General features: G+C 43.0%; 9 protein-coding genes across 54 annotated transcripts in view; 4 read left to right on the forward strand and 5 right to left on the reverse strand.

Moving 5' to 3' along the window:
- The first annotated feature begins 19 nt into the window (after positions 1–19).
- On the forward strand, positions 20–2,411 carry LOC108106236. Its single transcript, XM_041818061.1, has 3 exons — positions 20–311; positions 1,274–2,203; positions 2,257–2,411. The coding sequence occupies exons 1-3, from the start codon at positions 20–22 to the stop codon at positions 2,394–2,396; spliced, it is 1,362 nt and encodes a 453-aa protein (XP_041673995.1). The 3' UTR covers positions 2,397–2,411.
- Positions 2,412–2,648: 237 nt separating this feature from the next.
- Positions 2,649–5,913, forward strand: LOC108106712. The gene has a single exon (XM_017213944.2). It carries the CDS (start codon positions 2,649–2,651, stop codon positions 5,703–5,705), a length of 3,057 nt encoding a protein of 1,018 aa, XP_017069433.2. The 3' UTR covers positions 5,706–5,913.
- Positions 5,828–7,244, reverse strand: LOC108106714 (probable enoyl-CoA hydratase, mitochondrial). The gene is made up of 4 exons (XM_017213947.1): positions 7,163–7,244; positions 6,975–7,091; positions 6,068–6,789; positions 5,828–6,001 (listed from the first exon to the last, which is right to left on the reverse strand). Exons 2-4 carry the CDS (start codon positions 7,069–7,071, stop codon positions 5,936–5,938), a joined length of 885 nt encoding a protein of 294 aa, XP_017069436.1. The 5' UTR covers positions 7,072–7,091; positions 7,163–7,244; the 3' UTR covers positions 5,828–5,935.
- LOC108106713 (modular serine protease) lies at positions 7,163–8,563 on the reverse strand. Of its 2 annotated transcripts, XM_017213946.1 has the most exons (3): positions 7,792–8,563; positions 7,534–7,734; positions 7,163–7,235 (listed from the first exon to the last, which is right to left on the reverse strand). In XM_017213946.1, the coding sequence occupies exons 1-2, from the start codon at positions 8,561–8,563 to the stop codon at positions 7,553–7,555; spliced, it is 954 nt and encodes a 317-aa protein (XP_017069435.1). In that variant the 3' UTR covers positions 7,163–7,235; positions 7,534–7,552. The 2 variants fall into 2 exon arrangements, with proteins under 2 accessions (XP_017069435.1, XP_017069434.1); XM_017213945.1 differs by lacking the exon at positions 7,163–7,235 and having other exon boundaries at positions 7,484–7,734.
- A 363-nt stretch (positions 8,564–8,926) lies between these two features.
- On the reverse strand, positions 8,927–11,487 carry LOC108106784 (rac GTPase-activating protein 1). The gene is made up of 4 exons (XM_017214026.2): positions 11,203–11,487; positions 10,209–11,142; positions 9,355–10,142; positions 8,927–9,296 (listed from the first exon to the last, which is right to left on the reverse strand). Exons 1-4 carry the CDS (start codon positions 11,279–11,281, stop codon positions 9,220–9,222), a joined length of 1,878 nt encoding a protein of 625 aa, XP_017069515.1. The 5' UTR covers positions 11,282–11,487; the 3' UTR covers positions 8,927–9,219.
- Positions 11,488–11,909: 422 nt separating this feature from the next.
- On the forward strand, positions 11,910–13,373 carry LOC108106247 (nedd8-activating enzyme E1 catalytic subunit). The gene has a single exon (XM_017213213.1). It carries the CDS (start codon positions 11,935–11,937, stop codon positions 13,285–13,287), a length of 1,353 nt encoding a protein of 450 aa, XP_017068702.1. The 5' UTR covers positions 11,910–11,934; the 3' UTR covers positions 13,288–13,373.
- On the reverse strand, positions 13,283–14,938 carry LOC108106249 (enoyl-[acyl-carrier-protein] reductase, mitochondrial). Its single transcript, XM_017213215.2, has 2 exons — positions 14,646–14,938; positions 13,283–14,228 (listed from the first exon to the last, which is right to left on the reverse strand). Exons 1-2 carry the CDS (start codon positions 14,857–14,859, stop codon positions 13,369–13,371), a joined length of 1,074 nt encoding a protein of 357 aa, XP_017068704.1. The 5' UTR covers positions 14,860–14,938; the 3' UTR covers positions 13,283–13,368.
- A 70-nt stretch (positions 14,939–15,008) lies between these two features.
- Positions 15,009–17,138, forward strand: LOC108106248 (E3 ubiquitin-protein ligase RNF25). The gene is made up of 3 exons (XM_017213214.2): positions 15,009–15,115; positions 15,174–15,242; positions 15,306–17,138. Exons 1-3 carry the CDS (start codon positions 15,108–15,110, stop codon positions 16,342–16,344), a joined length of 1,116 nt encoding a protein of 371 aa, XP_017068703.1. The 5' UTR covers positions 15,009–15,107; the 3' UTR covers positions 16,345–17,138.
- Positions 17,139–17,196: 58 nt separating this feature from the next.
- Positions 17,197–23,582, reverse strand: part of LOC108106243 (dystonin) — an 82,580-nt gene continuing 76,194 nt past the window's right edge. For 17 of the 45 annotated variants that reach the window (XM_041817999.1, XM_041818000.1, XM_041818003.1 and 14 more), the window contains 8 exons: positions 23,418–23,535; positions 23,123–23,352; positions 22,943–23,060; positions 21,125–21,318; positions 19,713–19,986; positions 19,467–19,650; positions 18,792–18,878; positions 17,197–18,468 (listed from right to left, as the gene is read on the reverse strand). In XM_041817999.1, coding sequence (XP_041673933.1) covers positions 18,327–18,468; positions 18,792–18,878; positions 19,467–19,650; positions 19,713–19,986; positions 21,125–21,318; positions 22,943–23,060; positions 23,123–23,352; positions 23,418–23,535 — 1,347 coding nt within the window. In that variant the 3' untranslated portion in view covers positions 17,197–18,326. Of the gene's footprint in view, positions 18,469–18,727; positions 18,879–19,051; positions 19,118–19,466; positions 19,651–19,712; positions 19,987–20,117; positions 20,297–21,124; positions 21,319–22,942; positions 23,061–23,122; positions 23,353–23,417; positions 23,536–23,582 lie in introns of all 45 variants that reach the window. The other 28 variants (XM_041818040.1, XM_041818038.1, XM_041818034.1 and 25 more) reach the window with 5 other exon arrangements.

Raw genomic sequence — 23,582 nt, forward strand, 5'->3', positions numbered from 1 at the left:
CGATAAAGATGCATACGAAATGTGCTGTGCTCCCAAGAAAAGAAAACCCGCGAATCTAAAAAAGGAACTTAGGCCTGCAAAGATAGCAGAAGCTCCTCCGCGTGACAAAATAACGCGTTCGTATGTCACGCCGCCCATCGTTAAGAACACAACGCCCAAATGGCGAAAAGAGCACGAAACAAAACTCAAAGAAAATGCCGAAGCTCAGGAATTGGAAAAGCAGAAACTCATTACACAGAATTGGATCCGGAAAAGGGAAGCCATGGACAAGTTCCAGCGATATTTAGAGTTAAACAAAACGCAGACCGCTCGTAGGAGCCTTGAAATGGAAAAGGAAAGTCCGTATCGTAACCCATCGAAAACGGAAGCACCTAGTTTACTTAAAAAAATGAAGCCAAAACCCTCTTCAGATAGCTTTGAAAGATCTCTACTAAAACAAGTTTCCAAGACTAAAATAAGTTTTAGGGGTCAAAAGAGCTTAACTCAAGTAGGCACTCCATTCGGCCTTTACCACAAGAACAAAGGGGTTCCAAAGAGGTCAAAACGTTTCGGATCGAGCCTTGAGAAAGAGGATACTATGAGGTCTGGACTTCATCCAACTCTTAAGAGTCGGCACGTACTAGAAGTCTCTAAGCCAAAAAATAAAACTCAAAACTCTTTCGACCGCAAAAAAAAACCAGCTAAGCACCCAGATACCTTTCAGAAAGTGCTTAAAAGTAAGTCAAAAGAAATTCCCGAGCTTAAACCAAAGTTAAAATCACATAAGCGTTTAAAAGTTACGTCATCGAAGGATAACAATAAAATTAAAAAGGAAACCAATCAGGGAAAAGCAAAAACTACTAAAATAGGAGCCAAGTTTTCATGGGAATCCAAGAAAGTGCTTAAATTTCGAAAACATTTCAATCCAAAGGCCTTTAAAGATCTAATCAAAGACAGCGAATTGGACATGCCTGAACGTATTCCGCTTCTCAAAAGCAGGACTGAATTGGGCTCAAACATTAAGCATGTAGAAAAAAAGGCAGGAAAGGTGTCTGCAGGAAAAGAACTGGAACCAAATTTTGGATTTCGTGCTCCTAAAACCGAGCCTAAAAACGTCGATAATATAATGGCCAGTCCCTCAAAACCATTCTACGAAATGATAAAGGACACAGAAACCACAAGCCCAGAACTCAACCGGGCTTTGGCAAGCAACTATAGAATATTTAATGCAAAAGCTAAACCCAAAGCTTCGACACATCTTGATCGCAAAGAGTTGCCCCTTCCTAAAAAAAAGAAACCGTTAAGGAAGACGAGCCTTCACGGCATTTTGAAAACGTTCTAGTATGGAGAGAAACCCATCCTCCAGCACTTCGTCCCGTGCGTAAGCAAAAACCTGAGGCTAATACGACTAGACAACCAAAATTTCGATCGAGTTCATTTCTGGATTACGATCAGATATCGCTAAGGCCGAATAAGTCATCTGTGTCGAAGGCGCGCAGTTCATCTTCTCGTGGCGATAGGATTAGTCTCAAGGAGTTCTACCATTATATTAAGAATTCAATACCAGATAAGAAAATATATCGCCAGATGTATTCAACTGATAAAACTGATTTAAATAGCAAGACATCCAATCAGTCTATTTCAGATAGGACATCTCGTACTGCGGGATCGATCATTAGTACTACCTCCATTGCCCAGTCCATGTTGGCGAAACCAAAGCAGGGGGAAAGTAAGGATGAGAAGGTAAAGTCCTGTCAGAGCCAGTACCTAATAGGTTTGAATTTAAGAGAACAGTGGAGGCCGGATTTATACATAGACGAACGGACTTCTGTCGAGAACCGCATCAAGGAGCTTATGAAGGAGGTGTCCATACGTCAAGACTTTCAACCCTTAAGACCACCACGAGATTTTATTACAGAAAACATTCTTAGGATAGGGCTTTTGAAGCGGAATAAAAAATCCGACACGAAGGCGAAAGTAAAACAGCGAGAGAAGTACCCAACCTTGAATGAGGTATTGACAGTGCCCGGGGACCATACGATGAGATTCTCCAAAAGGGATCAACCGAAAACCATAAGAATACGTCGATATTCTAAAGGATTATCTAAAGGCCACTTGGATCCTTATCAATCTAGGAATCCAAAATCGCCTCCAGAAGAATCAGCGTGCAGTTTAACAGAGAGGAGAAAATGTGACTGCTATATCTGTAGTTTGTTTTTAAAAGGTAATGTTAAGCTTCTCCTTTTGCTATTCGCTACTAATACGATTAGTTTTTAGGCAAAGAACAAAAGGACTCGCCTTTGATTCAGAAAGCAAAGGTCCAAAGGCGTCGATATGAACTTCGTTCGTATTACCAAAAAATGCGAAGAAGAGAACGAGAACTTGAACAGGAGCAATGTTGCGAAAAGATCTGTTAGATACCTGTCATCTAAAATATTAATAAGCAACCTGCAGAGCGAAAATTAATCTAAGGAAAATCATAGGATTTATATCTTATTATTTTTCTTAGGTTACTTATCGGTCTTAGTACTTATAATATTTCGTAAACCCTTAAAACAATTCAGTATTAAGGAACTACCCTCTTTTATGGGCTAATCTACCAGCCTTTGTAAAACTGGGTTATTTGCATTATTTTTGTAGTTTTAATACAACAAAATTCTGTTTTCGCCATGAATATTTTAAGTGCTCTGAAGACAAGGAAGCTAAACCTGCAGAATACATGTACTTCCTACTACGACTTCTTGACCTGTGGATACACCTGTCTAGATTCCTTGAGGTGCTCCACTCTGCCGCACGATCGTCCTGTACAGCAAGAACTTCAGGGACCACCACGAATTTGCAGACGTGGATTGAAGTACTACGATGTTGATGACAAGGCGACGGAGTGGTATCTTAATACAAGACGATCTACAGCCGAGATCAAGCCGTCCAAACGAAAGTTCTGCTTCAAGTTTCGAGTACCCGTAAGGCATGCTCTACGCCGAAAGGATAAGGCGGCGACTTACTCCCTGCCTGGACGAAGGGTGTCCCCTGAATTCCTTTGCCTTCTCAAGCAGCACCATGCCAGGATGCGGGGTCATACTCAGCTTCCGCGGAAGTATCTGTCTCGCAAGCCAAGTTTCTCCTATTACAAGTACGATGCGGATGCCAAGAGGCGCCACATGCGTCCGGGAATCGATACAGCGGCCCCTTTGGAGTTCTCCTGCCTGAATACGGCGTGTACTCGACACTATGAACCATGCTGTCCTCCGAAACAAGAATCTCCGCCGCCTGCACCTTTAAGTCTGGAGGATATACCGATTTCCAAAACGAAGTCCAAAAAGAAGTTCTCTCTGTTGGATGAAAATCAAAATTATCAAATCAAGAGTAAAAGTAAAGGAGATAAAGAGGACGTTGCGGGTGATCTCAAGCCAACGGAAGGCCAGCTGAACAGCAGTACCAGACTACATAGAATTTATGCGAGTAATCCATCTCTGATACCGCCGTTGGCAAATCCAGAACCAACTAAGCCACTGTTTTCCAAATCACAAACCAACTTGGAATACAGCTCTCAGACAAAACCAACAGAATCCAAATCTCATTGCAGTTTAACTCCCATGGAAAAGGTTATGAATTGTCCTTGCCCCATTGGTCAACCCAAATGGTTGCCGAATTTCCGAAACCAAACGATATGTCCCGATAGGACTGCAAGATTAAGGAAGTCCCGTGATCCTCGTTGCATAGAGTTCGAGAAGAGTCCGTTTTTCAAAGCCATTCAAGGAACAAAGTATACTGCGCGAAATGGTAGTAAAAAACCGAGGAACTCCAGTCAGACAAAATCCATCAGCGATAATAAAATATGTTCCATTACAACCACAGACAAGGAGGCGGACAGTAGCTCGGATGAAGATCATTGTGAGATTAAGAGTGACCTACATGTATCTTCTCCTCCGGAAAACACTTTTTACGAATCCATCTCCTGCCATCGTTCTCTTCGACCTGATGTCTATGATCAAAACGATATAGAAATTCCTCCGAATCGCAGGGAAGCTAGCACAGGTTACAAAAGTTTTGTAAGGCGCTCCGAAAAACAAAAAATGATTGATCAAAGTGGTCCAATCCTGAAGTGCAAGAGGAAAAAGCCACCACCGTATTGCTATCTGTGGTCCGCCGTCGATCCGGATATTCGGGAGACGGAGAAGAGACGTCTGGCGGCACACAAACGTGACCAACGACAATTATATCCAGAAAGTAATCCATATTCATACTACTGGTCCAAAACGAATCCAGATATAAGATCCCAAACAAAGCGGAGATTGAAGGAGATTGATAGTAAGCGCGGCAATTCCCATCCGCCCAATATAAGTCGACGATCCAGTCCAGCTCAAAGTCTTGATATATGTACTTGTAGTAGATCCTCCATTTACCAATTTGTAAAGAAAAGCAGCTCTGATTTAGAGGACCACCATGGCTCATATCGTTCACAACGAAAGAAATCAAAATACTTTATCCAAAGGAGCACTAGGAATGGAAAAGAGGCCTCTGATAACAGTTCCATAGTCTGGGAAGAGGATAACCCACCTAAGAAAAGTCATCAACAATGGACAGGATTAGTTTCAACAAAGTTAGCTTCGGAGACAGATACACACGTCATGAAGAAACCGCGACTTCTGCCAAGACTTCATGCTTTGGCCAAAAGATTTCTATGGTCAGGTGCTAAAGGTCTTCATATCAAGTCAAAACAATCAGAAAACGAGTTACCGAGGAATAGTCCGCAGTCCAGAGATTCTAGTATAGGTGGTTTTGGAATACTTCGGGATACTTTTAGCCAAGAACAGAGAGGATTGTGCTCTTCTTCTACAGAAAGAAAAATAACTTTTAGGGATCAGGATAGAAGTCAAGACTTCAGGGGACCAAGAGATCCTAAGTTTTGGGCCAAACAAAGTCAAAAGGAAAATAAATATCAAAAGACACGACAACTTACCAGTTTACAGCTATCCTCCGGCTCCGGAAGCGCTATTAACAAAACAAGGACCACTTATCCGACCAACTCGTGTTCTGAGCAACCATCCTGTTCCACACGGCCATCAAAAATTAAAAAGAATCAGATGTCCTATCCAAGAAAATCCTTCCGACGTAAGAGAAGTTCATCACGTAGCCAATCCAGCAGCTGTGGCAGCCAGTCAAATGACCATTGCTTAATCGCAAGTCAACCTGTGCAATCTGCCTGCCAAGCTCCTCAACCTTTGGTGCCTCGTGCGCAGCGGGAATGGGAGGAACATCGCGAGCGAAGTAGAGCCAGAAAACAAATGGAAAATTGCAGGCCATGTACTGATTACTTGCTCACCTCAAGGCCAACGGATGCACGAAATCCGGACATTCGCCGAGGAATCGTAACATATAGAAACCATGAGTTCTCGACACAACTCAGTTATCCCTGCTTGGTGAAACCAAACGAACATTGTCCCATGTACAGAGATAAAGAAAATAACTCTCGATTAAGAAAACGTCGATACTCAGCTAGATGCTGCGATGACTCCGATGTCTCGTGGCACAGCAAAAGTCCTTCAGGATCGGGAAGAATGCGAGGAGGAATAGATTTCCAGGAGGACGTCTTCTCATCACGGATGGGTCGTTATTCATCACACACATTTCCAACCAGTGTGTCCTCCAAGTCCGACAGCAAAAAACGAATGCATTCCACAAAACCTTCAAAGTCGCCTATGCACTTATTTTGTTTTGATTAGAACCAGGACAAAGCATGAAGCCCGACTGTCAGGTGGATATATCTTTTTTAAAGGCATAGATTACCACCTGACAGCCGTGCTAGCATTCTGTCATGTACAAACAAATTATCGTACACTGTACATTTTCAAATTATCACGTTTAAAGTTTTAATTGTGTACAAACAACAGATTGTATTATGACAATATATAAATGCATTGCTGGCTGGGAGGGATCTGGTTTATATCCTGTCCTACTCGTTGGTAAACTTCGCTGGGCGCTTCTCGGCGAAGGCAGTCATGCCCTCCTTGCGATCGGCCTAAAGATGTTAAGATAACAAGATAGACTATATACTATAAAACAAAAAAAAGAAGGATGAACTTACCGTGGAGAACGTGGCATGGAAGGTGCGGCGCTCGAACTTCAGGCCCTCCTGGAGCGTGGTCTCGTAGGCCGTGTTCACAGACTCCTTGCACAACTGCACAATCAGATTGGAGTGGGTACCGATCTTCTCACCCAGCTTGACTGCCTCGCCAAGCAGCTGATCAGCGGGCACCACCTTGCTGGCCAGACCCAGCTTCTCGGCCTCCTGGGCTCCGATCATGTTGCCAGTGAGGCACATCTCCATGGCCTTGGACTTGCCAACGACACGGGTCAGACGCTGGGTGCCACCGGCTCCGGGAATGGTGCCCAGGGCAATCTCTGGCTGGCCGAACTTGGCCTTGTCTCCAGCATAAATGATGTCGCACATCATGGCCAGTTCACAGCCACCGCCCAAGGCATAACCATTCACGGCCGCAATGATGGGCTTCTGAGTGCGGGCCACCTCGGTCCAGTCGTTCAAGAAGTTACCCTGGATGCACTGCGAGTAGGTGTTGCCCACCATCTCCTTGATATCGGCTCCAGCGGCGAAAGCCTTCTCGCTGCCAGTCAAAACGATGGCGGCGATGCTCTGATCCTTGCCAAACTGCTGCAATGCGGTGGACAGCTCCTTCATCAAACCATTGCAGAGGGCATTCAGGGCCTTGGGGCGATTGAGAGTGATCACGGCCACGTTCTTTCCCTCGCCGGCAACTTCGGTCTTAATGTACTCCCAGTTGTTGGTGGCTAAAAAGAGACGGCATTATGAGGTGATCGTATGTGCATATTACGCAATCAATGTTTGGCTGGAAAAATACCGAGATGTAGTTAGAAACCGGCACTTGATATCTTGGTATTCTAGCTTAGGGTGCAGCTTTCCATGTATATAAAAGTGTGGACTTTGATCTCCCTGGAATCAATAATATACTTACAGGAGCTGCTGAAACGGGTGGCCACCTGTGGCTGTCGGGCAGCTGCCTGCAGGATGCCCTGGGCACGGGTGGCGAAGATCTTAGTAATGTTGGCCATTTTCAAGGATTATTAGCCGGCTGCAAATGCAATTCGTTATCTAATCATGTGGGAGATCTAGTATGGGAGCCAATCTAGTCTGGGTACTTACGCTTTGGAGCACTGGAGCAATATTGGCGCACTCGAGGGAAAAGTGTGAACGCCCATTTTTCCGCCATAAATACCTTCATTCTCAGTCACGATTTAGTCACAGCAACAAGTGGTTTTCACAATAGATAAAAGAGGGCAGTTGAAAATAATAAATTTGTAAATATTACAAGAAAGATAATGGAAAAGACCTGAATTATAATTACATATAATATTTATGGTGCACAATTATCTCAGTAATTGAACTTAAGTGCAATCGTGTTAAAATTAACAGTGCTTCTCATTACTGATTCAACAAAGTTTTCCAATACTAAAACGGTTACAATTTGAACTTTGATAAAATTTAATACTTTGATCACAATAACTTTACATTACATTATCTAGTACATTATCCTCAGACTTTTGGAATGTCAGATTGCTGGGGGTGACTCCTGCTGGTCTCCACCAGCCAAATGTGCTCCTCCCGTTGTCTTCTTTCCCCATTTTCCCGACGAACCCGCCAAATTAAGAATATCAACACAAGGATAAGGAACGAGAATATTGATATAACCAGGCTAAAGATAAAGGCATCGGGTGCTATATATAAAGTAATTTAAAATATTTAATTAAAGTGTCCTTGAAAATTTAACTCACTTTCGCAGTAGGGAAACTTTTTAACCCACAATGAGTCTTGGCAAAAGTTATCTTTCTCTCCTTTCAGAGAATGTTCAGCCTGACAGTCGTAGTAGATACGAGTTCCATTAGCCACTCTGGATCCTGCAGTTAGAATGACATCACTGACATGCTTAACTATGACATTTGACAACTGGGGAATCACGCAGTCCCCATTCCGTTGAATGGGATGCGGTTGAGATTGCCCTTTCATCGTCTTTGCTGTGGTTATTCTAAAACTATCTATTCCCGTGGTCATTGTTGTGGATCTGACAATAGTAGTTGGAATAGGGACGCCTTCGCAAAGCGACTCTAGTTCATCATCTCCATCCCTGCAGTCCTTGATCCCATTGCAAAGCTTTGAGTAGGGCATGCACTGGCCGGAGGAGCAATACATCTCCCAATTGTCGCAGTTGGCCTGCTGCATCTGGGCTCTACAGAGCCATCCCTCCTCATCCGATCCGTCCACACAGTCCCGTACACCATCGCAAACCGCTGTACTAGCTATGCATGCGCCGTAGTTGCAGCGGAAACTGTATCCTGGACACCAGACATTCTTACACATGGCGGCGGTCTCATCGGAGGCATCCAAGCAGTTGGCAGTGCCGTCACACAGATGATCCAGTTGAATGCAGTCGCCTCCTCCGCATTTATGGCCGCAGCTTGTGAAGTTGGATAATCCAAGGCAACTGGCGAACGCCAAGGAGAGAATAACCGCAAACTGCAGAGAACGAGTCTGATTGCCTTCGAACATTCCGAAAGAGTTTCAATAAGCGACTGCCAGTTCTAAGCCGCTGTTAGGGCTATTATTGCGGGAGGTGTTCAAACCTGTTTGACGATGATATGACGATAGTTGAGAAAAACGCACTTATCATGGGCTTTTCTAAGCGGCTTTGATTATTTTTTGCACATATCAAAGGCTGATTTTGTTGTTATATTCAGATAAACTTATCAGGTGGACTTTCCATATCTAATATTTATAATTAGTATGAAAGTACACACAATATATTCCCCTTTATTATATTAAAAGGCTAAATTGCTTATAAATCTCAAATGCGGAAATGGACATAGGATTCCATATGCAATTAACTTTAATAAATAAAATTATGACATCGTATTTTGGTTAATATAAACCTATATATTTTCATTTATTCTTCTATTGATTTATTGTTCTCATTGCTTTTCAAATGCATATTTTACTTTATGTCTCAAAGTGAGTATACTTAGGTTAGTACGAATAAAGTGCTTTAGTTTATAATCGAACGTATTAATTATAAAGAAAAACTCAAAGGGTTAGTTGGGTACAAATATAAATACAGCCCGGGGGCGGCTGGCCGGAAACAAAAAACTGCAAATACTTGAAGTAAACTTAAGTAACAGGTCAAATGCTTTCCAACAAGGAAAGGCTAATTACTTCTTGTGGGCAGATGCCGGCGGTGTGCCATAAAACTTTCGTTTTTTAATGGTGCCGCCTTTGAAGGGAGTGGCTGCAGAAATAGAAGGATGTTTAAAAAGACATATCGTTAAAAATCATATATTACCTACCGTAAAGCGACAACAAGTCATGTTTGCTACTGGGTACCCGTTTAATCACAGTTGCCGGCGTTCTTGTCGGATCTATAACAATGTATTGCTCCCAGAACGACACGGGCAGCTCAAGTAGCGCTTTCATCACCTGCTTCTGGGTAAACACCTCAGTATAGATCGCGTGCTGGTCGGGATCCGGTGTGGAGTAACCCACAATTGTGGGGCCAAAGATGAGCGATATGTTGTCAATAGGCATTAGCACAACTGGGCACTGGGCAATGCGCTGGAAGTGTAGTACGAGGAAGGCCAGCGTATCCCTATTAGCTTGTGGTAACTGTTTCACCGACTTGTACAACATATCCTGGGCAATGTTGGTGTCGGGATTCTGCACAGCATTGGCGAAATCCTTCCACTGGCTTGTCGGAATAAGAGGCTCGGTGAGAGATCTCAAGAAATCCTTTACACAACAGCACAGCACATAAATGTCTGTGTTGCCCAGATGCGGAGTGGCCTTGCCTCGCAGGAACTGCTCCTTAAGGGCCTTATATTCCCGCTCTGAAGAGGATAACCGATAAAGTCCAACCTCGGTCAGACCACGAGCTTCAATCTCATTAACACAGTGCACAATCAGGGCTGGAATCATGGGTGCAATGGACGGGGCAAAGTCGGTGACGTAGCCAGTCATGGTCTTTGTAGTAGGCGTTCCTGTCTGTGGAACACAGCTAACGGTAAGCAAATACCGACAATCGATGTGACAGCGCACCGGACAATCTCTACACCTCAGGCCAACGGCACCAAACCGAATGCTGAAGAAGGTACATTATTTAATAAATCAAAAATAAAATTTAAATAAAACTTATAATAATGCTTACCGTTTTTGGCACTGAACGCAGTTGTCGCCGCGCAGGAACGTTTTCTGGGCGAATGTGTGGTTCCTCATCAGCGGACGATGCTGAAGAGGAGTTCCGCATTCAGCAGTCACGTGCGGTGCCATCGCATTCACCGGCGTTAGGGGCGGTGCTGTGGCCTCCTTTAGGACCGATCGTCGCGGTGTCGAGGACAAACCGTCACCGATCCTATCATTGCCGCCAATCACCGGTAAAGACTCAATGGTTGACTCTGCTCGAATAACGCCCTGTCCATCCTGAGGTATTGTGACCTTGGTGGTAGCACAAAAGCGCTCAACGCCCTGACCCACGTCTACTGTATGCTGCTCAACTCCGATTCCGACGCCAGAGCGTCTTGACTTAGTTGTGGTTGGGGTATTCCCGGACATACTGCCATTGAGACCCGTACTCAGGCGCGATCTCTTGTTTCCGACACAAGGAATTGGGTTCTTTGGAAGCGAAGGTCGGTGCTCCCGCCAGGATTTTGATGTGCGCACATCGAGGAAGTCGTCCTCTGAGTGTGTGATGGAAAGATCTGACAGCAGCGAGCCAGTGGAGTTGATGTCGCCATAAGACTTGTCCTCGCGCACGGCATTCAGTGATTTACGTTTTCTCGAGGAGGGCAGTGTGTGCAGAAAGGCCAGCTTATCGCGGGTCTCGTTGTTTAGATTACGTTCGTGACGCAGAAGATCTGCCACAGCCATGATCTTGCTCTCCATGGCGTCACGTTCGTGCTCCGCCTGGCGACGAGCCTTAATCTCCATGTCGATGATGCGACGGGCATGGAAGAGTTTACCCTCCAAATCGCCCATCTTGGTTAGTGACTTGTCCAGTTCGTTTTGAATCCTGGCTGTCTCGGCCGCATAGCCAGAACACTTTTCATGGTACTGCTCGAACAATCGCAGAAACCGCAGGAACTCTAGATAATATATAAAGATGTAAGGATTCATTTAAATCGCCTTAGTGAATTTTAACTCACCCTCCTCGGCAGTTCCATCGGTCAGCACTTGCATGCAGCGTCGCAGATCATCAAAGGACGCCAAAGCGGAGAGCGCCATTTTCGGTTTGCTCCGTTTATCTGTGGATTTGGTTTTCACTCGCAGGGACTGCCTGCTCACTGGATGCCTTGATTTAACACGAATTTCTTCCAAAAAATAGATATTATATGCAATAAATATGTATTGAATACGGAGCACGCTGCAAAGGACGCGGAGTTTTTTTTCAAGTTCCGTTGTTTTCAAATTGACGCCATGCCGTAGTGTGACCGTTTGCGAATGGAGAAAAAGGGCTGCGAAGTAAAATAATAATAAGGGAATTCATTGAACTATTTTACAAAAACATAATTTCAATTGTAGCCCTTTTCCATTATATAAAAAACTCTGCGCTGTTCATGTAGAATATCTTCACATTCTAATGAGTAGGAAAAGTCAACTGAACTATTTACATTTATTGAATGTGTGTATTTATGTTTTTCATTTCCTCGGATTTTCATTGAAGGTGTAAATTTAAGGAAAATTTATATCAATTAATGATATATATATCTAAATATTTTAGAATTTACAAAATTGTTGTTCTAAAATTTAAATATAAAAAAAATAAATAAATATACTAAAAATATATATTCAACATTATTAAAAACTACCTCGTCTAATTTATGTTTTGACTGATCCAGTGTGGTAAAACGAATCACAGTCTTGATTTTGTTTCAAAAATGTCTGTCCACTCACCCAATCCTGCCCTGATCCTGCAGAGCAAACGTTTCAATGGACTTCGAAATATTCTAGAACGCGAGGGTCCCTTCTGCAAGGACGATTTTTCAGCCTCGACAGAAAACCTGGAGTTTCTGCAAACCAAGTGCCAGGTTCTGATTATTGGAGCCGGCGGTCTAGGCTGTGAACTACTAAAGGATTTGGCTCTGATGGGTTTTGGCAACCTACACGTCATAGACATGGACACTATTGAACTGTCCAACCTGAATCGCCAGTTCCTGTTCCGACGGACTGATATTGGAGCCTCCAAGGCCGAGTGTGCTGCTCGCTTTATCAACTCAAGAGTGCCCACATGCCGGGTGACACCGCACTTTAAAAAGATCCAGGACTTCGACGAGTCGTTTTACCAGCAATTCCACTTGGTTGTCTGTGGCTTGGACTCAATTGTGGCCCGACGTTGGATTAATGGCATGCTGCTCTCTATGCTCCGATATGAAGAGGATGGTACAATAGATGCCAGCTCTATAGTGCCGATGATTGATGGTGGAACAGAGGGTTTTAAGGGAAATGCCCGCGTCATCCTGCCTGGATTCACGGCCTGCATTGAGTGCACTCTGGACCTGTTCCCGCCGCAGGTTAACTATCCTCTGTGCACAATAGCAAACACTCCGCGTCTGCCGGAACACTGCATTGAGTACGTGAAGATCATTCAGTGGGACAAACAGAGTCCGTTTGGTGTGCCCCTTGATGGCGACGACCCCCAGCACATTGGCTGGGTCTATGAACGGGCTCTAGAGCGGGCCAACGAGTTCAACATCACTGGAGTCACCTATCGCTTGGTACAGGGCGTCGTCAAGCACATTATTCCCGCCGTGGCCAGTACGAATGCTGCCATTGCCGCCGCCTGCGCACTCGAAATCTTTAAGTTGGCCACCAGCTGCTATGATAGCATGGCTAACTATCTAAACTTCAATGATCTGGACGGAATCTACACCTACACCTACGAGGCTGAGAAGTCGGAGAACTGCTTGGCCTGCAGCAACACCCCGCAGTCACTGCCCATAGAGGATCCCAACACCACCACTCTGGAGGATGTCATAAAGATGCTGTGCGATTCTCCACGCTTTCAGCTTAAGAACCCGGCTCTTACTACTGTGATGAAGGATGGCAAGCGGCGGACTTTGTACATGTCCACGGTTAAAAGCATTGAAGAGGCCACTCGCAAGAATCTGACACAGTCGCTCGGCGAACTGGGCCTAGAGGATGGTCAGCAGCTAACGGTCACTGATGCCACATCACCCACTGCTATGACTTTGCAGCTAAAATACCAGGTCAATGAAGTGGAAATGGTTTGAGTTGTATCACAGTTGATAACAATTTTAATTCACAAAACATGTATGTAAATAAAAAGGCAGGCTCAGCCTCCAATTATGCATCTAAATGCTCATGTCCAAGATAAACTTCTTTCCCGTAAAACCCTTGAAGTTCAAGGCAGCTGCCGCTGCATCTTTGAAGTTAGTCAAGGGAACCATTTCATGGTTGGGGGCCACGAACTTTCCTTGCTCCATCAGCTGAAATATTTCTTGGAACATTTTCGAACGTTCGGGGGAACTATAGTTTTCCTTTGACCAACGGGTCATCCAGAAACCCCGAAATGCGATGTCCTTGAAAATAAGGGGTCCAGTGGCCACGGTGACAGGCTCTCGGGACATGCCGCCATAGGTGACCACCACTCCGGCATTATCTAAATGCCTAGACACCTCCGTGGCGCTCTTGCCGCCTACACAATTAAAGGCCAGGCGGGGTTTCTTCAATTTCCCCGACTTAAAGATGTCACTGGTGCGGATCTCGGCTTCGGTAAGAACCTCGGTGGCTCCCAGGCACTGCAGCATTTGCTTTAGCTCGGCAATCTCAGGTCGATCGCGGACGATGCCGACGCTGTTGATGCCCCAGGCACGACACAACTGATGCACTGCTTGCCCAACGGCACTATTGGCTCCATTCTGGATAACCGTGTCTCCTGGGGAAAGCTGCACAAAGTCCTTGAGCATGCGGTATGCAGTCGGGGGATTAACCGTAGATGTTGCTGCTTCTGCCAGCCCCACTTTGTTTGACACGGCCATCAGTTGATCCTCCTTGTAGACGGCATAGGTGGTCCAAGTGCCCAAGCCTGTGGCAAGGGGAATGACATGCTGTCCGGCCTCCAAGCACTTGACATTATCGCCCACGCAAATGACCTCCGCAACACATTCATTGCCACCAACAGCTGGAAACTTGGGCTTGACCGGGTATTTGCCTGTGATGTGATTGAAAATGCATCATTAGTGTGCCAATAGTAAAACCATATATTAATTTGAACTGAAAATTACTGTTTTTATTTTAAATTTCCTCTAAAATGGAATAGAACTGAGATTTCAAATAATGATTTATTTTTCAAAAATGCCGGCTCTTAACTGCGGTGTTTTTTAGTTTTTTAGATGAACCTTGGTTCAAAGTGCAGAGATTAACTGATAATATTTCTAAAATTTTATTAAAATCAATCAATGGCTATAACTTCCGTAGTTTAGACATGGGTTTTTATTATATTTTAATAAAGAGGTTATTTATTGTACTACTTAACCAAATGATAACCCTTTTAGTGCCCGTTGTAATATTTTATAACAGAAATGACGAATATATATTTATAATATATTCATATCAGTGTCCACCTTACCCTGGATGGTGTTAATGTCTGCCGGATTAATAGGAGCCGCCAGGATCTTCACCAGCACTTGTGTGTCCTTCGGATCCGGCAGTTTGTCCTCCACCAGTTGCAATACATCTTGTGGTTCTCCGTGTTGTGTGTATTTCAAGGACTTAGCCACCACCGACATTTGGCGAGTCCATAATTTTGGGTTGATCCCAGAAAAAAGGCATCGGCGCAACATTTATTACTAACAATTCTAATTTTTGTGAATAAAATATTGTTATGCAGGTCAGTGTGACCGTTAAGCTGTGTACGAATTACATTTTTGAAGTGAGGCCGTATATTATGTATTTGTAAACTTAATTATTGGTATTTTCATCAAAGCAACGAACGGCCGTCGTGTTTTCGCTAAATTTCAGGTGTCTCAAATCGATTTTTTAAACAAAACCCTAGGATATACTCAAAGAACTGAATTAACCGGTGGTAAAAATGGACGCGTAAGCTTATAAAAGTGTTAAATATTAGATATTATTTTAACAACGAAGATTTTTGCAGTTTACAAGATGAAGTGGAGTCGCTGGAAGCTATCCTAATGGACGACGTTTGCATCAAACGTACGCCCAGGTAAGTGATGCGATAGCTAATATGTTTACTATACTACAGTAGATATTCGAATACCTTAAAAAGCGGCGAGGTGGAGCTGATCGAGACCACAGTGTTGCCTCTAACCGGCGAAGAGGAGGAGCAGCAATACGTGTGTGTCACCTTACAGGTACACCCGACACCTGGATATCCGGAAGAGAGTCCCACATTCAAGCTTCTGCGCCCACGGGGATTGGACGATGCCCGCTTGGAAGCCATCCGGAGTGCTTGCAATGCCAAGATCAAGGAATCCTTAGGCTTTCCGGTCGTCTTCGACCTAATCGAAGTGGTCCGAGAGCACCTAAGCGGCAGCAATCTTCCTAGTGGCCAGTGTGTAGTCTGCCTCTATGGATTCGCCGATGGAGACGAGTTTACCCGCACCGAGTGCTTCCACTACCTGCACAGCTATTGTTTGGCCCGTCATCTGAATGCCCTGCGTCGCAACTATCAGGAGGAGTTTGACAAGTTACCCGCCTGGTTACAGAAGACGGCTGATCCCTTCCAGGCCTTGTGCCCTGTATGCAGGGAGCACATCGGCGACGAAACTGATAGTCTTAAATGCGCCATGCCACCATCCGAGTTGCTGAATGCTCCGGACTTTAAGGTTACTGAGGAGCTGCGTCAGATGCAGCAGCGTATGTCGGAGCTCTATCTCCAGCAAAAGAGCCGCGGCGCCATTATCGATGTGAAGTCCGAGGGAACCGGCGTGATTTCTATCGAGACGGAGGAGGACATCAGGCGCAGGCGGCGCCGCGAAGAGGCCGAGGCAGCCAAGAAGCTAGAGGGGCCGACTAAAGAGGAGGCTATCAAACCAACAACTAGTTCCACATTTGCGCCCGTGGTGCAGGAAACTCAACGCATCATGCCAGAGCCAACTAACAACAACTATCACCACAATCGACGTCATTATCGCGGTGGCAGGCGTCACCATCATCATCATCAGCATGGACACCATCATCGGGCAGAAAGGGATCGAGAGCAGAATGCGGCTGCGGCTCAAGCCACGGCCGGTGGCTCTACATCGAATACCGGGACCGGCAAGCAGGCAAAGGCCCAGTCAGCCAGCTCCGGGCATGCCAGGTGACGATGGCTTCCGGAAGAGATGGGGATCCGGATACCCATTGCGTTGCCATGCTGCTAATACACAATGAAGCACCAACCCAAACGGCCCAGGTTTAATTTCGTGAGGCGCACTCGTTTCTGTGAATTTTTAAGTTCGTATGTTCGTATATATTTATGTTTAGTTAGCTTTAGCGAGCCGGGTTAGCTAATTTGGATTATATTTAATAATGATATTTAGTTGTACCTTAACTATAATGATATTTGTAATGATTTACAAAAGACTTGCGGCACCATGCCGAGCCGATATTAGTAGGGCCTTTGATAGCTAGAGCGTAGAGCAGCATGTATTTAGCAGCACCAACTGGCAGCGCTGGCGTTGACGTGATGACACCCTAACATTGTGAGGATCAAGGAGACGATGACCGTATTGATATCCACTTACGCATAAAACTGCAACTGCACTTCGAAGTTTAGTATAAATAGTTTCCTCTCTGGCAGCCTATAGCACAAAGAAACGTAAGAACCCCAGCTTGTTCTTGACTTAGTTGGACGATTGAAGTTGGAGCGGCATTTCTAGTCAGTAAATGGAGAGTGTGGTCAGGAGGCAGTCGAGGAGGAGAAACCCGAAACAGGGCATTTGCATTAGCATGCATGCACACACATATTTAAATATCACAATTAATTGAGTGTTTGTAGGAAACCGAATAGTGATCCGCACGGATCGATCATGGTATTATATCGAAAATTCAATTTCAATGTGTCAAATAAAATACTACGATTGAGAACTTAAACCAATAAATCAAATTCGGAAATCAACTGAATCTGTTGTTTACTTCCTGGGGAGGAGATTATATGGATATCAAAAGGCATTATGTTATGTTGTTATTTTTTGTAAATGTTTATTTCTCATTTAAATTGTTTTAATTTAATAGAATTACAAAAAACGAGTTTTAATGCATTTCTTTCGTTTCGTACAACAAAATAATTTAGTATTAGTATTTTACAATATTTATATAAACGGGTTCGTTTTCATTTCGCCCTTTTGAATCGTATTTCGTTCGCTGATATTGCATATAAAAAACAAAATAATTATGCAATAAAAAAATCTGCGTGTGTGTTTTTGTCGCTTAACAGTTAAATATTAATTAAACTTATAGTAATGACTTTTAGTATATAATTAAATATTTTCTTTTATGCGGCTTATAATTTTCACTTTCCTATTAGTTTAATAACAGAACAAAATCAAATTTTATCTCTTTTTTAACGGGTTTAGTTATTTTTTTGACCGTTTCGCCTCTGCCCCGCCCCAATCTTTGCCAAGTGTATCCACCAGACTGGCGATTCCAGTGGAGACCTTAAACTCAAGATGGTTTTGCAGCAGAGGCAACGACATTTCATTCGAATGTTTTTTTTCTATATATTTTTTGTTTTTTTATTCTTTGTATTTTTTTTTTTTTTAATTTTGTTTAATTGCCTTAGAGCACTTGGAGTGTATTTTTCATTAATTTACGCTTGCTTTTCGCTTTATAAGTATATACAAATCATAATTTTGGAAACGTGTATAACTAGTGAATAAAGGGTAGTGGGCATTACAAATTAGTAGTAGCAAAAGGTAGTATTAGTATAGTAGTAGTACTCGTAAGTAGGTTGCTTGTCTGATCAACTTTGTGTGCTAGCTATATGTCTGCATAACTTTTCATTCTTAACTGTGTGTGTCTTTTACAAAATATATATAGTATAAACATCTATAAATTGTTTCTCTCTCTTCCACTCCATTAGGGCACTTCAATGTTAGTCTCTTTAAAACTGTGTGCTGTTCCTCTGCTACATTCATTGCTAATGTAGTCTTGATTAATTTCTTTCCTTCTTTTTTTGGGAGGGTTTTGGATTTAGTTTAGAACTTCAGTGCGTAGTTAGTACGTAAGGTTGTGTGTGTATGTTGTGTTTTAAATATTGGCATTCTTTTGCTTCTCTATTGTCATCCTCATCTATATAGTGTCCTTTTTATAGCCGGAACGGTTCACGCTTCTCCGTCGGTGTGGTTCCCCTCGAAGTGCGTCGCATTGTCGAGCTAAAAGTGGGCTCTGCTGAACTCTTTCGCGGCGTTTGCATGCCGGATGGCGTGGAGCTACCGCTGATATTCCGCCTGGTATCAAAAATAAACAGATTAGTAACTATACTCAAACCAATTTTACACACTATAACACATAAATCGAACGAAATAAATCAATTTTAATCCAATAATCGAACTTAAGCATTAGTCGAAAGCATTTTTTGCTCGTTGGTTTTTTTGGGGTTTTTCATGACCTGGACATGCACATCAACATTTACATGCTCGGAAAAGGTTCGACAAACAGGGAAACTTAAACAATAACTTTAAAGTTTAAAGTATAAATCATAATTACTTGCTATAGACTGAGTTGAAAATTGACTAGTTAATGGTCATTGTTGTAAGCTTATTAACTTTACCCCAAGCTGGTTGGATTCGTAGCCGAGCTGGGCGATGTTGACTTGGAATCGAATGAGGGTATCTTAATCGGTATCCTTGATGGCCGGCTTTATGGTGTTTTTTTTTTGGGTAGGAGGTAGTAAGTACAACGATAGTTAGCAAAATTAAACCATAACCGCTGCCTGAGCTTACATGATTTGATCTTAAATCTAGCCTAAACTTATGAGTATGTATTTATTTATGTTAAAGTGTTTGATGCCGTTTTGAGGGGCTGTATTACCTAATTGGTTTGAAGCCGAAGCCTGTTAGTGCTGGTATACTGGATGATCTACTCATGCCTCCGTTGCTGTTTCATTTTTTTTTTTTTTTTTATTAATATTTAAGTTTTTTTGTGTTTTGGGAGGGGTTTCAGGCACGAGTTTTAGTTGCATTTTTTGTTTAGTTGCGTTCAAGCAAATTTCAAATGGTTCAAATGCCAATTGGAGTTGGTAAGTTAGCGTTTTTCATGATGTTGATTGTTTTTTTTTTTTGTGTGAGTGGTGTTTGGTCAAGAGTTAATGCGTTCAACCGAAAACAGTGTGAAAATAAAAATAATAAATTAATAAAAGTTTGAATAATTAATAGTGTTTGATCCCGCCCAATGATCCCCCGCTATTATTGATTCGATGTGATATGATCTAAATCTAAAATCCTACCTTGTGGGTGCCGGACTGGCCGAACCGGAGGCGGTCTTGCGGGTGATGGTGCTGGTTCCATTTAGACGACTTCCGGGAGTCGTAGTGCTGGTCACCGAAAGTCGCGCTGGGCGCGGTGTGGTGCCGCTGGCGGTGCTTGCCGTCGAGGGCTTCCGTTGCGGAATGCGTGAGGGAGTGTGATCGTCTAAAGAAATTAAGAAAGCTAATAAGCTTAAGTTCATCATCCGACATCCACTGACTACTTACCAGTGCTATCCAGCGACAGCGTGGATCCATGCCGGGACGGCGGCTTCGATCCTTGTCTGCTGAGCGGGCGCGAGTTGGGCTTAGAGCCAGCGCGTGAGCCTCCTGGCGTGAGACCTGTGCGCGTGCTCGTATAGGTAACCTTGCGGGGTGTGTAACGGCCCGAAGGTCCTCCGTGGCTGCCCTCGTTGTCGCTCAGAGAGTCGGGAGTGCTGGCCGAGAGTGATGAGCGCGATGGTCGCGACATGGGTATAGAACGAACAGAACGTTCGCGCACCTATATTAAAAAATAAAGAAAACCTTATTAGTACGGATTCGAAGTAAGCTCATGACCCCCGTGAAAATGGAACCAATTTCGGGCACTCCTCCTGGAGCAGCTTTTTCTCCTCCTGCTGTCTGCGAACTTACCCAGTGTGTTGTTGGATGACAATGCAGTACGTGTGGACTCAGCGGGACCGAGCGGCTGGTATTGCAACGGACGAATACCGTGCCGCCGGCACCCATGTGAATGGGAAAGGCGCATGGAACCTGGTCTTGAGCGCGGATTTTCTCAAAGATTGGCATAAGCTCGGCCAAGTGCTCGTCGGCTAAGGAATTAATTTCGATACGTTTAACCAACAATGGACAGACTGATTTATCAGCTGGCAAACTGTTTATGATCATTTAAGCCATTGGACAATAACCTAACCTGGCCATAGTAACCTAATAGCCTAATAACCTCATCATGAATATAGTGTAGGGTGTACTGTACTCTAGCAATAACTCAAAATTGTCGCACATACGTAAAAAAAAATATACTTTTATACTTAATGAAATACGATTTAAACAAACATATTGATACGAAAGTATTCGGTTCTCATGCAGATATATAAATTATATATATATAAAGAGTCGGCGGCGGCGCAGCAGCGAGAGCTTTTCTTTGTCAACAACACACACAATGAACCCAAAAGTAGGAAGAAAGGAGCACTTACCTTGTGCCCTTGCAGGATGAGGAGATGGTTGGATGGGTAAATGGTTTGGGTTGGGTTTTGGAGTAAAGGTTTAACTCTGTCCTTATTTTTCAAGTTCTTTCAGATTTATCTTTATCAGAATTGATGATAGTTTTACTTCTTCATCAAGTTAATACAGTTTTATACTGTTTTAAGATTTTTAATTCTATATAGAGCCAGATCAAGGTTATATAAGTAAAATAGATCATATTTTGTGGTATTTTAACTTTGTTTGATGAATTTTCAAGTAAGGACAATTTAGAAGATATAACACTAGGGTAGGGTATTAAGCCTTTCTGAAGCACCAAACCGCAACAATACCGATCAAAGACAAATCTGATAAGATTTAAATAAGGACTAGGTTCTATAGTAGTTCTTTACTTTCTCTTGCTGATTCTTTAGCTGTTTTCCAGTTTGATTTACCTTGATGATGGGACCCTGTCCACTCATATATGGCGGCAAGTTGGAGCTGCCGCCATTCTGGGCATTGGGTGAGGAGGAGGCAGTGGCGGCCGCATTGGGCGTGGAACGTCTGGGCGTGAATGCGGCCATGCTCTGAGATACGCCATCGGCCAATATGAATTGCTCGCGTAGCTCAATGTTAGTGCGTCCCTTGGCTGCTCCAGCGGGGTAACAACAGTGGCATTTGGTTTTTGGTAGCAGCGATTGCAGTTTTCAGATTGCATGGGATGCATTTTATATGCATTGGCATGGCATATATAGATGCAACCACCCACACATATATATATAACACATATATACACACGGATATGCAATGTTTTTTGTTGTAGGGCGAACATATAAACAACAACAATAACAACGAAAATTCGTTACCGCAAAGTATTTGATTTTCAGTTTTGAGTGTTTTTGTTTTTTGTTTTTTGTTTTTGGTTTTTGGTTTTTTTGTTGTTTTTAGTATTTGTGGTGTGGTGGGCACAGGCGGGTGCATGTCGGGCGTGGTCGTGGGCGTGGCGAGCGGGCAGCGCAAGCGAAGATTATACACATTATATATATGCATATATATCGGGTTCGATTTATCAAGATTCAATCGATTTTCGGTATAATAAAGGAAACCATTTTTGGAAAAAAGAAAAGGGGTAAACATAAAATTTGATTAGTAAAAAACGAAAAACAAATCAACACAAATTAATACAAAAATTTCAAAATTAACTAAAAGACGACGCACAACGAAATCGGTGAGGTTTCAAACATAAAATGGGTGACAAGCGTACAGTTAGCTTAGCCACTGTTAGTTAACAGAGCAAGGCTAGACTGTTACAAAAAGTAAAAGCAAAAGGTTAGTAACTAAAGCGGATTTGAGGTTAACGAAAAGCATTCTTAAATACTGGTATACTATATGGTTATATCGACTACCACTAAAAGTTGGGTGGAGAAACCTGGTTAATATATCACTAACTAATAGTTACAGTAGGTAGGCAGGATTTATAGTTTAGGGTGGGCTTTGGTGTGTGTGGTTTTTGTATGGTCTTATAGGAAACAAATTGTTACGCAGTTAGATTTACGAAGCGACAAGAATGAGCATGAGTAAAGTATGGCAAAACCCTTGGCTAGATTTGGGTTTCATTGGGTTCGCTGTGGTTGATTTTGGTTGGCTTGGGTTATTGTGTATGATGGTGGCTTTTGGCGCTGGCTGGATGGTAATTAAAAATTAAAAATTAAAATTCACCCATTAGGGCGGCACTGTTAATTTCGTTTTAGCTTTGTTTTAAGGCAACTCTTGGACCAGAATTAATGATGAGGTTTTTAGACGAAGGTTTCTCTTTAAATATTTTCCAGGTTCTTTTTCGGCTAGTATTTTTAGGCACAGTAGTTTATATTGGTTGGTTGGTTGGTTGGTTGTTTGTTGGTTGGTTAAATGACCATATCCGTTTGGTATTATTATTATTATTATTATTATTTGGAATTATTATAGTATAATTAGTTGTTAAGCACAACTGTACCTAATGAATGCGTTTAAATGAAATGAGCAAACGATGCACAGCATCTGGGTATAGACAAAATGCATGATTTTTGGGTGGAATATTAAAAATATATGTGAACTACAAGATTACTTTAGAATATTATTTGTAGATATATATGTATGTATATAGTATGATATGTATGTAAGTGACGATTGATACTGATGTGGTATGGATGAAGTCCAACAAATTTCGAAAATGTGTGTACGCAACACAACTAAATAGAGTGTCTTAGATAGCTTCTGATAGAAGGTTCACTTACCGCGGCAAGGATCGTTCTTCTGCAGGAATTCATCCAGGGCAACCCATCCACCGCCCACGCGCACCATAACAGTGCTGCGAAGGATGCGAACCAGGCGCAGTTTCTGGGAGTCTCCAAACTGAAAGATACATCACATACATTAGATACTTTCATCTAAACTAGTTACTTCCTCTAACTCACTCTGTATTTGCCTTCGCCAACTTGGAATACTCGGAACTTCTGTCGGCAAGTACACAGCATGACCAGACGTTTGACCTCGTCATGGATTTTGTCCGAATCATTGGCCGGCTTCCTCTCTTGCCAATCGGGACGGAGGGCAGCAATAAACTCTTGCCAGTCGATGAGTCCCTCGCCATTGCGATCAAACAGATCGGCCACAGCCTTCATTTCCAAGCCAGAGGTATCGAATTCTAAAAGGAATTATTAACGTTTAATTATAAGTTTGTAAATCAAGAAGTTAGCTATAAAAACTCACTCGTATTGAGTATGCCATCGATGAAGACATCGCGTGGAATCATGCCATTGTTGTCCTTGTCCATTTTGCGGAACAGATCCGTCAAGCGCGACTTCTTGTGGTTCATGTACTTCAGGAACTTTAAGTAGATAAAAAAAATACAAATAAATTTTAAGTTTTTAATGA

This window comes from Drosophila eugracilis, unplaced genomic scaffold, assembly GCF_018153835.1.
Source record: "Drosophila eugracilis isolate 14026-0451.02 unplaced genomic scaffold, ASM1815383v1 contig_1172, whole genome shotgun sequence".
NCBI lineage: Eukaryota > Metazoa > Arthropoda > Insecta > Diptera > Drosophilidae > Drosophila > Drosophila eugracilis.

Bases quoted from the DNA above. Each gene is read 5' to 3' on its own strand.
- LOC108106236 (XM_041818061.1), top strand. From the start codon at position 20: ATGTGCTGTGCTCCCAAGAAAAGAAAACCCGCGAATCTAAAAAAGGAA. The intron at 312-1,273 runs GTAGGAGCCTTG...CCTAAAAAAAAG, and splicing joins AAACAAAACGCAGACCGCTC to AAACCGTTAAGGAAGACGAG. The intron at 2,204-2,256 runs GTAATGTTAAGC...ATTAGTTTTTAG, and splicing joins CTGTAGTTTGTTTTTAAAAG to GCAAAGAACAAAAGGACTCG.
- LOC108106712 (XM_017213944.2), top strand. From the start codon at position 2,649: ATGAATATTTTAAGTGCTCTGAAGACAAGGAAGCTAAACCTGCAGAAT.
- LOC108106714 (XM_017213947.1), bottom strand. From the start codon at position 7,071: ATGGCCAACATTACTAAGATCTTCGCCACCCGTGCCCAGGGCATCCTG. The intron at 6,790-6,974 runs GTAAGTATATTA...GTCTCTTTTTAG, and splicing joins CACCCGTTTCAGCAGCTCCT to CCACCAACAACTGGGAGTAC. The intron at 6,002-6,067 runs GTAAGTTCATCC...TAACATCTTTAG, and splicing joins TCCATGCCACGTTCTCCACG to GCCGATCGCAAGGAGGGCAT.
- LOC108106713 (XM_017213946.1), bottom strand. From the start codon at position 8,563: ATGTTCGAAGGCAATCAGACTCGTTCTCTGCAGTTTGCGGTTATTCTC. The intron at 7,735-7,791 runs GTGAGTTAAATT...CTTTATATATAG, and splicing joins AAAGTTTCCCTACTGCGAAA to CACCCGATGCCTTTATCTTT.
- LOC108106784 (XM_017214026.2), bottom strand. From the start codon at position 11,281: ATGGCGCTCTCCGCTTTGGCGTCCTTTGATGATCTGCGACGCTGCATG. The intron at 11,143-11,202 runs GTGAGTTAAAAT...TATATTATCTAG, and splicing joins CGATGGAACTGCCGAGGAGG to AGTTCCTGCGGTTTCTGCGA. The intron at 9,297-9,354 runs GTAGGTAATATA...CTATTTCTGCAG, and splicing joins TGACTTGTTGTCGCTTTACG to CCACTCCCTTCAAAGGCGGC.
- LOC108106247 (XM_017213213.1), top strand. From the start codon at position 11,935: ATGTCTGTCCACTCACCCAATCCTGCCCTGATCCTGCAGAGCAAACGT.
- LOC108106249 (XM_017213215.2), bottom strand. From the start codon at position 14,859: ATGTTGCGCCGATGCCTTTTTTCTGGGATCAACCCAAAATTATGGACT. The intron at 14,229-14,645 runs GTAAGGTGGACA...ATCACATCACAG, and splicing joins AGACATTAACACCATCCAGG to GCAAATACCCGGTCAAGCCC.
- LOC108106248 (XM_017213214.2), top strand. The intron at 15,243-15,305 runs GTAAGTGATGCG...TACCTTAAAAAG, and splicing joins TGCATCAAACGTACGCCCAG to CGGCGAGGTGGAGCTGATCG.